The following is a 12,842-nucleotide window of genomic DNA, read 5'->3' as shown; positions in this document are numbered from 1 at the left end:
AGCTGGTCAGGCACACGATTCTCTCTGCTCTTGTCCATCCTCACTAAGAGAAGACAGATGGTAAATGGCTGTGGGACGTGAGCAGAGAGGTGGAAGGAAGAAGCGAAGGGAGCGGACTGGCCGTTTCCAGCCTAGGAACCCAGGAGGATGCCAGGCTGTGAGGACTGGCAGTTCCTCGGGGCCGCGGGGACAATGGGAGCAGATAATGCTCTCCTCCGGGGACCCCAGCGCTCACGGGGGACAGCGTTAGGGTGTCAGGGTCTGTTTTCTCATGTGAACGTGTCTTGGGAGCTCTAACGGGGGCTAATAGGAAGGCATGCTTTGGCAGGTCCATGTCCCTCCAGCCAGTCCTGAGGACAATGCCATGGAAAGGCAAGCGGCAGCCCCTTATGCAGAGGCTGAGCTGGTTTCTGTCCTTGCAGAACGTCACTGCCAACCACCGGGCCAACGACGTGATCGCCGCCGAAGACGGCCCCCAGGTCCTGGTGGGACGGTTCATGTACGGGCCCCTGGACATGGTGGCTCTGACGGGAGAGAAGGTACAGAGGCTGGGCATCCCCTCCTTGACTGCCCACACGCGCACCAGGTGCCTCATGGTACCCCATGGCATGTGGGCTGAGGGCTTTAGGAGGCCGAGCTGGGAGACACCCTGCCTGGGGAGGTCAGGGGCGGGGGGCAAGCCAGGAAGCAGGGGTGAACTTGGTGCATCTGAGGGGCCAGTCGTGGCTGCAGTGGGGAGAGAGAGAGGGTGGCAGGAACCAGGAAACATCAGGCAGGACCCCAAGCCTCGGAGTCCTGTTTTGGCAGAGAGCTCCCTGGCCGAGCCCCCAAGCCAAGCCTGCAGCACCCCAGTTTCAGTGTGTTCCCTGGCCCCCTTGCTGCCTGCAGGTGGACATCCTGGTGATGGCAGAGCCGTCCTCGGGCCGCTGGGTGCACCTGGACACGGAGATCACCAACAGCAGCGGCCGGATCACGTACAGCGTGCCGAGGCCCCGGCGCCTGGGGGTTGGCGTGTACCCCGTGAAGATGGTGGTCAGGTGAGACCCAGGACACACTCCCATGGTGGCTGCACCACTGCCCTGGCCCTTCCAGCCGAGCCTCTCCGGAAGATGGGGCCCTCGGGGTACTCTGTTTTGGGCCTCATCCCTGCCTGTGGGGAGAGAGAAAATGGACGAGGTCATCATCAGATTTTCTGGACCCAGACTGAGCTCTGACCCAGTGGCACGCTGACCTGTGGCCCACAGCTAACCCCTGACCTGGGCACATGGCTGAGCACCAGTGGTACTTTTCAGGGGCGACCAGACCTGTGCGACGAGCTACCTCACGGTGCTGCCCCGTGGCATGGAGTGCGTGGTATTCAGCATCGACGGGTCCTTTGCAGCCAGTGTGTCCATCATGGGAAGTGACCCCAAGGTCCGGCCGGGGGCAGTGGATGTTGTCCGGTGAGTGCTACTTCCCTGCAAGGGACATGTCCCCCGTGGGCAGGAGCCAGCAGACCTGGGGGAGACAGATAAGCTTTTTCTGGTTTCCTCCAGGAATCCCACTGGCCTCCGGGCCAGGCTCCAGTGTTAATTTACCTGCATCCCTGAGATACTTCCTGCCGTGTCCTAGACCCCAGATCCCCCTGCCTGCCCTGCCCTCCTTCCTCCGCTTACTCTAACTCTATCTGAGCCTTCTCTGCAGGGAATCAGGCCTGGTCTCTCACATTCTGACCCCAATCAGGATAAATCCGTGTGTTCTGATGATCTCCTGCTGTGTAACAAATGGCTCCAAACTTAGCTGCTTAAAATAATAATTATGATTCTGTCTCATGGTTCTTCGGACTGTCTGGGTTCTTTTGCAAGGTTCTCATGTGGGGTGTCTCTAGCAATTTCAGTCAGAAGGTGGTCTGGGCTGGGGGCATCTGAAGGCTCCCTTGGGCCGGATGTTCAGGGGGGCTGGCTGCTGACTGCATATGCTGCTCCTTGCCTGGGGGCTCTGTGTCTCCCCATGGCTGCTGCCCTCGGCTAGCCTGGGAGGCCTCAGGCTATTCAGATGGTGCACAGGGTGGCTGGCTCCCCCTCGGTCCCAGATCCAGGTGGAAGCTGCAAGCCTTCTTCTGACCCAGCCTTGGAAGGCACAGAGTCCTTCCCACTGCATTCTGTTGGTTATAAGCTAGTCGCAGGATGCGCCCAGATTCAAGGGGATGGGCCCACATACATGTGAATGCTGGGAACCAGTGCTCACTGAGGGGCCATCTTTCGAGACTAGCTAACCACAGGGCTAGTTGAGAGATGGGATCTATTCCAGCTGGTTGGAGAAAGCAGAGTAGGCTTCCTGGGAGAGGTGGCATTTGAGATAGCCCCTAAAGGATGGACGTATATATGTTTTTCAATCCATGCCATTGTACAAATATTATCAAATGAAAAAAGGCAAAGAAAGAAAGAAAATTGACTGATTTAGACAGGCCAAGAGGAGGACACAAGGTGACAAGGACAGGGAAGAGCAGAGAGCATATGGGGGGCAAGAGGGACAAGGTCAGGGTTTGATTTTGGAGACCAGATTAGGACAGGGCAAGGCCATTGCGTTGCTGAGAGGGGTGCAGAGGGTGTTGACAATAGAAAAGCAAAAGAGGCACCACTTTCGTTCCTGCCGCCCTCCCTGCCTCCCTCCACCCCCGCCTCCCTTTCCTAAGCCAGGCCCTGTGCTGGGCACTGATGAGGAGAGATCCGAGGAGGAGGAGTCTCACGGTCCGTGGGGAATCAAGTCACGGGTGTGAGACACTGATCCAGGACTCCAAGTGATCAGAACCCCAAGAGTGGAACGGGTCCCGGGTCCTGGGAGTCCTTGGTGTTGGGATAGTGACGGTCCGGCCTCACCCCAGTCGCAGTGACCGCTTTGGGGAGAGAATACTATCCTGGCTCGGGGGCTCCTAGGGGACGGCTGACTCATGATGCCCTGTGGGAACAGGTCACGGACGGGCTCAATGTCATCCCCCGTATAAGGCTGTGCCGTTTATTCCCATGAACATCTCCTCCAAAGCCCGCCCAGTCATTATCCCACAGCTGGGAAAGGGAGGCTGTGGTTGGTCCTTCCTCTCTGGGGATCCTTCTGGTGATCTCCCCTTTTTCCCGCGGGCTTCTGGGGCCACTCGGTGCTCCCCAAACCTTGCTGCCCATCAGAAGCTGCTTTTTCTCATCACAGATCACTGGATCCCATGCCAGTGTAACCAGACTCTCTGGGGGTGACACCGGGGCCCGTGCATTGTTACAAAACCTCCCCAATCTCCTCGGTCACCTGCCAGGTCTGGAAACCCCCATCTGTAGTAGCCAGTGGGTGGCTAGTGCCCCAGCAGCTCCCAAACAGGTCTGCGCTTAGCTGACGTCTCCCAGCCAGGATGCCATGCGAGGCAGCGGAGCGCTCGTCCCCCTGTGCTGTGTGAGCACAGAGAAGGGACGCTGATTCTGCCTGGGACGCTGGGAAGGCTTCTGGAGGAGGGGCCTGGAAAGCTGGGAGGATGGGAACACCAGGAGATGGACCCCGAGGCTGCTAGGGGAGGGTGTGCAGCGGGAGAGTGCAAGGCTGGTCCCGGGCAGCCAAGCAGCTCCGTGTGACTGGGGGAGGCCAGGCTCAAGGGCACAGCATGGAGGCCACTAGTGAGGAGAGGGCTCATGACCTCAGGGCACTGGGGAGCCAGGAATGGCTTTAGGCAAAGTTAGATCTGTGATTTACAAACATCACCATGGAAACAGTACAGGGCATAATAGTGCAGCACCTGTATGAAGCACAGCAGGCCAGGGATATTTGGGATTAATGCATTTATTTCATCCTTAGCATGACCTGCGTGGTAGGTGCTAATATTATCTCCATTTCACAGGGTTAATGAACCTGCCCAAGGTTGCAGGCCCAGGTTAGATTGAAGCGTGTGGGGGGGCGTGGAGCAAAGGGCCCCGCCAGGACGCTCCTGTAGTGGCCCCGGCAGACCTGGGGCCTGAGCTAAGGCTGAGAAGTGGATTGCGGTGGGAGAACGCAGTAAGGACCTGGTAGAATGAAAGGCCGCTCCCCGATTGGAGGAGGAAGGAGGGCGGCAAAGGGAAAGGGCAGGAATCCAAGGCGCTTATCTCTGGTTCCAGAAACTCGAGTGACATAGGCAGCACCACAAAGAAGGGACATGGGCAGAGGGCCCGGAGTCGGGGGACCAGTGGCTGTGAGCACGCGGTGCGTGTGGAGCATCCGAGAGAGATGTCCAGGACTCAGGGGCTCAACTAGGAGGATGGATCTGGGGATCCCCCTGGTTTTCCTTAGTGCTCCTTGGAGCAGCCCCTCTGTCTTCTCAGGAAGGCAGCAGGCGGGCAGACCCCTGGGCAGAGGGTGGACTGGGGCGGGGCTGGATGCTGCAATGCCCTCTCACCAGGCACTGGCAAGACCTGGGCTACATGATCCTCTACATCACGGGGCGGCCGGACATGCAGAAGCAGCGGGTGGTTTCCTGGCTGTCCCAGCACAACTTCCCACAGGGCATGATCTTCTTCTCGGACGGGCTGGTGCACGACCCGCTGCGGCAGAAGGCCATCTTCCTCCGCAACCTCGTGCAGGAGGTGAGCGGCCAGCTGGGGTGGGGCTGCGGCCTGGGCAGGGATGCGGCCCCTAGGACTCTCCTCCCTCAACCCCGTGGGCCCTCATCCCTTTACCCACCACCTCCCATTGTGCACGTTGGATGGCCAGTTGGCAAAGGTCATTCGAGTGGATCTCAGTGGGTCCTTTCACAGCCCTTCCAGGTAGGTATTGTTATCCCCAGTGACAGATGAGGAAGGTGAGGCTCACCGACTTGCCCAAGGTGTTGAAAACCTTAGAAGCCAGGCCCAGACCATGAACTCTCTGCTGAGGGCAATGGGAAACTATGGAAGAACTTAAAGCCATGGAAGAGCTTAAAGTGGCAGTGTCTTAATTTGGGCTGGAGAAAGATCCCTCTGGCAGCTCTGTGGAGAACGGATTAGTGGGAGCAGCAAGAGGCAGGGATGTCAGGAAGCTGTTGCCCAAACGAGAGACAGGTAGACCAGAGTCTAGTGGTAGCCATGGGATGGAGAGAAAGGCATGGGCAAGCCGGGAGGTAGAATTGCCAGGACCCAGTGATGGTTTCGTGGAGGGAGAGAGGAGCTCTCAGATATCTCTCTTGAGGAACCAGGAGAAATCCAGGTGCTACTCATCTGACCCGACTGTAATCTCCATGAAGGCACAGTTGTGGCTGCTTTGTCACCAATTTATCTCCAGCAAATGGGGCAATGATGACACAGGGTAGGCACGCAATAGATGTTAGCGGAATGAATGAGCAAATGAATGAAATGCAAGGGGACCAGGCTGGGGGAAGATGAACTTATTTGTGGACGCCTTGAGGCTGGAATGGCCATTGGACACGCGCTACGTCAGTCCCAGCTGAGCAGGCCAATGAAGCCATGGGCGGGGGTGAGAGGGGTTGTGATGAGCCCCCAAGGGCAGCAAGAGGAGCAGCAGAGGAACCAGGGGCGCCAGATGCGAGGAGGCAGGAGGGAGGAGCTTCCTGGGATCGGGCAGGAGAAGGTTTCTAGAAGGAGGGAGTGTCCTTGTGAAGGACAAATGTCCTTATGATGAAGGCTGGACACTGCTGACCTGAGGGAAGAAGGGGCACCTCAGAAGGTCAGGGGGGCAGAGCAGTGGGGTGGGAGCAGAGAAGGCGGGTCTCGGCTCAGAGGGGCAGTGGTGTGGGTGGGTGTGGACTCACTGGACTGAGGCTGCGGGGAGTGAGCTGGGGCGAGTCAGGAGGTGGGACAGGGAGGGGCAAAGAAACTGCTCCTTCCTTTGGGCTAAAGGCAGGTTGGGGGAACCAGCTAATGCGGAGAGGGCCAGTGGGCTGGGGAAGCCCTCTCTGGTTTGACACCCAGGACTGGGGAGGGAAGTAAAAATCGGCAGGTTTTGGGGAGGGGAGCAGAAAGAATATGCAGGGCCAGGGCTGTGGGTTCTGTGTTTTTGCAGAAGTTCTCGGCAGCCAGCATGTAGAAACGGAGAAGGTGGATGTGGAGAAAGTCCAGGCTGAGGGGTGTGTGTGTGTGTGTGTGTGTGTGTATGTGTGTGTGTGTATGTGTGTGTGTGTGTGTATGTGTGAGTGTGTGTATGTGTATATGTGAGTGTGTGTGTGTGTATGTATGAGTGTGTGTGTATGTGTGAGTGTGTGTGTGTATATGTGTGAATGTGTGTGTGAGTGTGTGTGTGTGTGTATGTATGAGTGTGTGTGTGTATATGTGTGAGTGTGTGTGTGTGAGTGTGTGTGTGAGTGTGTATGTGTGAGTGTGTGTGTAAGTGTGTGTGTGTGTATGAGAGAGTGTGTGTATGTGTGTGTGTGTGTGTGTGTATGTGTGAGTGTGTGTGTGTGTCTGAGTGTGTGTGTGTGTGTGTATTTGTAGGATGAGGGCCTGGAGAATGCAAGGTGGAGGAGAGAGAACCCAGGGAAGCCATGGGGAGCCCCGGCAGGGTTAGGAGGGGTGAGGCAGGAGAGGCGTGCAGAGAACGCAGGTGGGCAAAGGCCAGAGGCTGTCAGAGACATCGAGGAAAGGGGGCGTCAGTGTGGGAAGGCGAAGGTTCAGAGTTCAGAGGGGGCTGTTCCCGGTCCAGTCTTGGAGGTGCTGGTCATTGACCTTAGAGAAGGCAAGACGCTGAGAGGTTCAGGCGGTGGGGGGTCATCCGTGTGGACAGGAAGTCATCCCAGTGATGGTGGGACTTAGGAGGAAGAAAAGCTGGGACCAAAAGTCCCCAGTGAACTTGGGGGGAGGGTGAATGGGAGAGAAGATGACGTCAATGGGGGGCTCAAAGTGAGGAGCCGCGAGATGGTGAGCACCTCAGAGCAGGTGGGGTTTCATCCCGGTGGGGTGGGCGAGGATCTGGAAGTGATGCTGGAATGAGGAGGAGCTGGGCCATCCTCTGATGGATGAGGCTTCTGGGGAGGACATCAGACCAACCAGCACCAGGCAGTGGCCAAATGGCGCCTCCAGTCAGGTGCGGTGGGGATGGCATGGGGTTGGAGGACAGACAAGACTGGCTCTGTGATATGGAAACCTGGGAACCTGGCCCTCAACTTCCTTGTCCCCAAAGGAGCTCTTTGTCCCATTGTCACATGACCTATGAATAGTGCAGCTCAGCTGACGGTGTGGGCCAGGGGTGTAGGGTGGGTGCAGAGAAGGGAGGCCACTTCAAGGCAGACCCATGACTTGGATTCTATTGGTGCATAGAGAAGGGCCCCCAGCAGGAATTTCCTGGGGGATGGAGATCCAGAAATCCTTTGGCGGGGATGGGGGGAAGCGGGGGTGGGGAGTGACTGGGCCTCCCTCTCCCTCCATGAGCTGCTCTGTGTTTCAGTGCTTCATCAAAATCAGCGCTGCCTATGGCTCCACGAAGGACATCTCCGTCTACAGCGTGCTGGGCCTGCCGCCCTCCCAGATCTTCATTGTGGGCCGGCCCACCAAGAAGTACCAAACCCAATGCCAGGTGGGTGGAGGCTGGGCTGGGGCTGGGGGTTGAGGAGTGGGGGCCAGGGAAAGAGTAAGGGGGAGTAGGTGGTTATTCCCTTATTTGCTCATTCCTTCATCTGCTCACTCACTCACTCATTCATTCACTCATTCATTCATTCAGCAAATACTGCTGGACCCCTGCCTTGAAACAGACAGGCCCTGTGTTGGGAGCAGGGGAGAGTCCCCGGTGGAATCGGGCGTCATGTCATCCAGCCCAGTAGGGAGATGGACACATGTGCAGACAGTGACAGTGCAGTGTGGCAGGAGCCATAACAAATGAAGGGGGAGCACAGATGGTGGGGCCCCAGACAAGGACAGGTACCCTGGCCTCGGAGCAAGGCTGGCTTTCAGAAGGGTGAGGCATTGCCCTAGAAGGGCCTGCGGTTGGAGGAGCGTTTGTGACAGGGGCAGCAGCAAAAGCAAAGGTCGGAGGTGACAGAGAACGTGTGTATTCTGGGGACGGCCAGTGCCAGCGTGGCCGAGTGTGACGTGGGGGGAGCGGGAGAGGGGCTGGGGAGGCAGTGCGTGCATGGCCTGTGTGCCTTGCCAGGCTCTGGGTCTGCGGAGTGTTTGCAATTCAGAGGCGGCAGGTGGCAGGTGGGTGGGAGGAGGTGGCAGCGCAGTGGAAGGGGAGAGAGGTCGGAGGGTCTGAGAGGCCCGTTTAGGAAGAGGGACTGGATTTGGTAATGGCGGTTCAGATGTGTGGGACGAAGGAAGGGAAAGGCAAGGAGGGCATCCTGTTTCCGGCTTGGGGGGAAGCAGGTGGAGGAGCAGATTGAGGGGAAGGCAATGCTCTTTCGGGGCATGTTGAGTGTGAAGGTGGAGGGACCCCTGAGTGGGGATCCCTAGAGCAGTGCTGACCTCAAACTCGTGGTCCCATGGGGATGTTGTTTGAACGCGGATTCTGGTCTGTAGTCGGGGGTGGGGCCTGAGGTGCTGCTGCTGTTGGCGCAGCAAGCTGAGCACACAGCGGAGAGGAGTGGCCAGAGGGCCGCTGTCGGGGCCAGAACATGACTAAATTCCCTGGGCTAGAAGGTGGGTGGTGGGAGAGGCTGACAGTTTGGGATTTTAGTGAAAGTGACAAGGATGGGAGTTCCGCCCCCATCAAGAATCCAGAGGATCCGGAAGGCCCACAGGTACAGATAGACGTGAGGGCTCAGCTGCCCAAAGCGGGGCGGGAGCCTTGAATGGTAAGAGCGTCCAGTTTCCCGCAGGTTCCACGGAGAAGCTGGAGGCTCCATGGGAGGGAGAGAAGGGGTGACGCTGGGGCGTGGGGGCAGGACCAGGCGCCTGCCTGCCCCGCTGGCCTGACTCCTGTCCCCTCCGCAGTTCCTGAGCGAGGGCTACGCTGCCCACCTGGCCGCCCTGGAGACCAGCCACCGCGCGCGCCCCAAGAAGAACAACAGCGCGCGGATGGTGCTGCGCAAGGGCAGCTTCGGCCTCCACGCGCAGCCCGACTTCCTCCGCAAGCGCAACCACCTGCGCAGGACCATGTCCGTACAGCAGCCCGACCCGCCCGCCAACCCCAAGCCCGAGCGCGCCCAGAGCCAGCCCGAGTCCGACAAGGACCACGAGCGGCCCCTGTCCGCGCTCAGCTGGGCGCGCGGGCCCCCCAAGTTCGAGTCGGTGCCCTGAGGGTGGGCTGTGCGCGGCGCAGGGGGCCCCTACCTGGCTGCCTGCGGGGACGGGAGCTGCCGCCTTCTCCCGGACGACGCCGGCCTTTTCCTGCTTTTTCCCTCCCGTGTCTGTCCAGTCGTGTCCGACCACAGCGGGGAGGGGCCCTACCCGGCCTTGGGGGGCTCCCTAGGCCGCAAGGGGGTGAGATCCTCCGTCTCAGTGCAGCCACTGCTGCCTCCCCGGTGCCTGTGGCTTCAAGCCCAAATCCGGGTTGATGTCTGTGTAACCGGGTGCAGGCCTGCCCGGAGCTGGAGCGTTTGACCAAGTCGACCATTTTTTTGGGTTCTCCCGGCTTCCAAGGTCATGCGAGGCAGGTCCCGAAGGGAGAAGCCCCCAGACCAGGGATCCGCGGCCTCTTGGCTGTCCCGTGGAGAGGCGAGTGGCATTGGTGCCTGACATCCTGAGTCACCACCTTGGGCCTGGCTCTCCTACGGCCAAGCGCCCACTTTCTGGGAGAGAGAGGATGCCCCCTGGGCCAAGCTGTGTTCAGGTGTCTGTCCCCAGCCCTGGGGGGCGGGGTCTGGCGCTGCCGGTCTGTCCTGCAGCTGTTCCAGTCCCGCCTTGTGTCCGCAGTATCTTCAGCACCCTCCTGTGGCCCCAGAGGGCAGTGGTTCCTCTTTCTGGAGTCCCACCTGGTGCCGTCCCCTGAGAGGCTGCGGCCTTGGGCTCTGGCCTAGCTGGGCTGGCTGTGAGCCCTTGAGCCAGCTGCTTGCCCTCTCTGGGCCCTGCCTTCCTTAGGTAATTGCGGGATCTCCCCAGCTGAGATCGAATGGGGTCGAGTTTTGACTCCGAGGCTTTCCAGGCCCAGAGCTCCTCAGAGGGCTCAGGGATCTATGCTGTCCCCACAATCGGAGAGAGGGACTCGGTGAGGGCGGGAGGGAGCAGCTACTGCCCGACCACTTCAAAGACGGGGCTGGGGGAAGGGGTCCCTGCTCCACGGAGAGGCTGTTTTGTACTGATGCCCACACCCCCTGTCCCAGGAGCAGGGACACTGCCCAGAGGGCACGGATGGATCTGGCTCCTCCTCTCCGGTGCCGCCCAGTCTGATTCCTCCCTTTTGGCTCCTGGAAGGTGTAGAGCTGAGATCCCAGAGTTCTGGGGGTCCATGTAGTTTTGGCTCAAACTGTTGTATTCTCCTTCCTCCCCTTTGCCACTCAGCTTGGTTTGGTGCCCATAACTTCCTCCTGGATCATCCCCCTGAGGTTGGCGGGGCTTAGCTCTCCTGGGGCCCCTCGTGCTGCTGAGCCCCTGGCCTGGGCATGGGTCTCCTGCAGCGCGGGCCAGGCTCTGAGCCCCTCGCGCTGACACTGAGGCGGTCTAGTTCCCTGTGTCACGGGCCAGGCCGCCCCAGCGCCCAGACAGCTGCATACACAGCAGGCACCTGTGTCAGCTCAGTGTCGCTTCTGCTCAATGTCTACCTCTTGCAGTTCCCATGTGGCCAGTGTCCTCCCCGATGGCCGGCCGCTGCCGGTGGGGGCGGCTGGCACCACTGGCAAACGGGGCACCCGACTGGGCTGGAGGGGTCAGGGATCCCAGCCCCTAACCCTGCTCTCTCGACTAGAAATGTGTCTTCTCCAGTCTGCCCGCTCCGGCCACCCCAGCCTGCCTGTCTGCCAGCTCTCTGCGCTTTCAGTCCAGCACCTGCATTTCAGCAGCGCCGAGCGACTCTGCTGGGAACGGGCGATCGCCCCAGGCTTCCTCTCTGGTCCTGCCTCCTGGCAGTTCCCATTCCTCCTTCACTGGACATCTTTCTCAGCGTCCATGAGGCACCAGCTCAGGTGGCTTAGCCACCTCAACCCTAATCCTCCCCTCCCCTCTCCTCCCCTCCCTTCCCCTCCTTTCCTCTCCCTTCCCCTCCCCTGCCCTCCCCTCCCTTCCCCTGCCCTCCCCTCCCTTCCCCTGCCCTCCCCTCCCCTCCCCTTCCCTTCCCTTCCAAAATATCCCTGAATTCAACTTGGGCAGACTTATTCTGATTCTCTGAAACCCCATCTCCTCTTTGCAGAAGCCACTGATGTATTACTCTCAAATGATAAAAAAGTTAGCGTGAGATACTTCTCCCCCGTCCGATTCCCTCTGCCTTTCCTGAGAACCCCAGGCCTGAGCCCGAGGGAGCAGGCATGCCCGACACTGGGGAATTTGAGTCCATGTGAGCAGGATTCTGATTTTGGGGGTGGGAGCTGGGATGTGGGACCTAGCGGGAAGGCCCCCCTTTCTTTCTGGGGCTCTGATTGGGGCTCCGAAGCCTCACGCCTGGGATGTGAGGGTGTACAGTGAGCGCTGTGAGCAGGCGCTCGCCCAGCGTTAGTGGGTGTGACTGTGTGGTTCTGTCTAGTGACCAGTCTCCGACATCGTAGGTTTCAGTTCTGCTTTTCACAGCAACTGTAACCAATAAGCACTTTCTCTGCTAGTGGTTTGTTCCATTTTGTTCGTCCAGTTTTGTTGGAGAAAAACAAACAGCCAAGTCGTGTTGTTCTCCGGAGGGGCCGCTGCCCCTCCCCAAGTAGTCCCGTGGCCCCATTGGCTGTTTCCTGGAGAATCCTTCCAGCTCCCGTGAGCCGGCTCCACCGGAGCTGGGGAGCGGACTTCCCTGCCTGACCAAAGCTCCCTGTTTCTCCGTGGCATGTTTGTTCCTCCCAGTTGGGGGGCTGTCCTGCTGGGGGGCCCACCTGCCGCCTGCCTGTCCCTTCGCCCTGTTGGGGGTTCAGAGTGCATCCACAGCCTGGGCCTGCCATTCCCTTCGCCCTGTTGGGGGTTCAGAGTGCATCCACAGCCTGGGCCTGCCAGTCCTTTCACCCTGTTGGGGGTTCAGAGTGCATCCACAGCCTGGGCCTGCCAGTCCCTTCGCCCTGTTGGGGGTTCAGAGTGCATCCACAGCTTAGGCCTGCCTGTCTCTTCGCCCTGTTGGGGGTTCAGAGTGCATCCACAGCCTGGGCCTGCCAGTCCTTTCGCCCTGTTGGGGGTTCAGAGTGCATCCACAGCTTAGGCCTGCCTGTCTCTTCGCCCTGTTGGGGGTTCAGGGTGCATCCACAGCCAGGGCCTGCTCGTGTGGCATCATGGTTTTTTTTCTAAAGAGCTCGACTCCTCCCTTGAGCTTCACAAAATATGAAAAAAAGGGGGACTTCTCATGCATTTGGATGAGCGGCCCTCCTGCCTGGACACTGGGCCAGAGAAAACAAACATATTTGCACCCCAGTATTCAGACATCACTAGAGTGTGGGCTGCTTGGGTCTCCTTTTACCACTCTGGACCCAGACCCATGCCCAGAAGTGTCCTGCAGACAAAACGTGGCACCCATTTTTTTCAATGAAAGCTGGGCCCCAGGCAGAGTGCAGCTGTAGCGTGGCTCTGCGGGGGACACTCCCACCCAGCCCAGGTGCAGCCGGCCCGGGAGGGGTGCCTGGGCTGCGAAGGAGTCTCGAAATTGACCCCGCCTTAAACAACCAACTTTTCCGCCGAACCCCAGGGGTGTGGGTGCCCAGTGCTCTGGGGACCTAATCTGCCACAAGAAGTCACCTCCCTCCTTCTGCTGCCTCTGGGCTTGGGGGAACTTTCTTAAAAACGATACTTAGGGTCAAGTCCAAGCATCGAGGCCTGGCCTGGGTCCTGCTCTCTTTGCTGAGAAACCAAGAGGGTGGTTGGGTAAATACC

General features: G+C 59.3%; 1 protein-coding gene across 1 annotated transcript in view; it reads left to right on the top strand.

Moving 5' to 3' along the window:
- Positions 1 to 9,152, top strand: part of PITPNM3 (PITPNM family member 3) — a 68,477-nt gene extending 59,325 nt beyond the window's left edge. Inside the window, exons 15-20 of the mRNA XM_054709254.1 lie at positions 423 to 539; positions 889 to 1,037; positions 1,293 to 1,442; positions 4,394 to 4,577; positions 7,366 to 7,494; positions 8,847 to 9,152. Of these exons, the coding sequence (XP_054565229.1) occupies positions 423 to 539; positions 889 to 1,037; positions 1,293 to 1,442; positions 4,394 to 4,577; positions 7,366 to 7,494; positions 8,847 to 9,152 (1,035 nt within the window). The remainder of the gene's footprint in view (positions 1 to 422; positions 540 to 888; positions 1,038 to 1,292; positions 1,443 to 4,393; positions 4,578 to 7,365; positions 7,495 to 8,846) is intronic.
- Positions 9,153 to 12,842: the final 3,690 nt, after the last annotated feature.

This window comes from Eptesicus fuscus, chromosome 20 (assembly GCF_027574615.1).
Source record: "Eptesicus fuscus isolate TK198812 chromosome 20, DD_ASM_mEF_20220401, whole genome shotgun sequence".
NCBI lineage: Eukaryota > Metazoa > Chordata > Mammalia > Chiroptera > Vespertilionidae > Eptesicus > Eptesicus fuscus.
The sequence above is the reverse complement of the archived record's forward strand: the minus strand, read 5'-3'. Positions and strand labels throughout refer to the sequence as shown.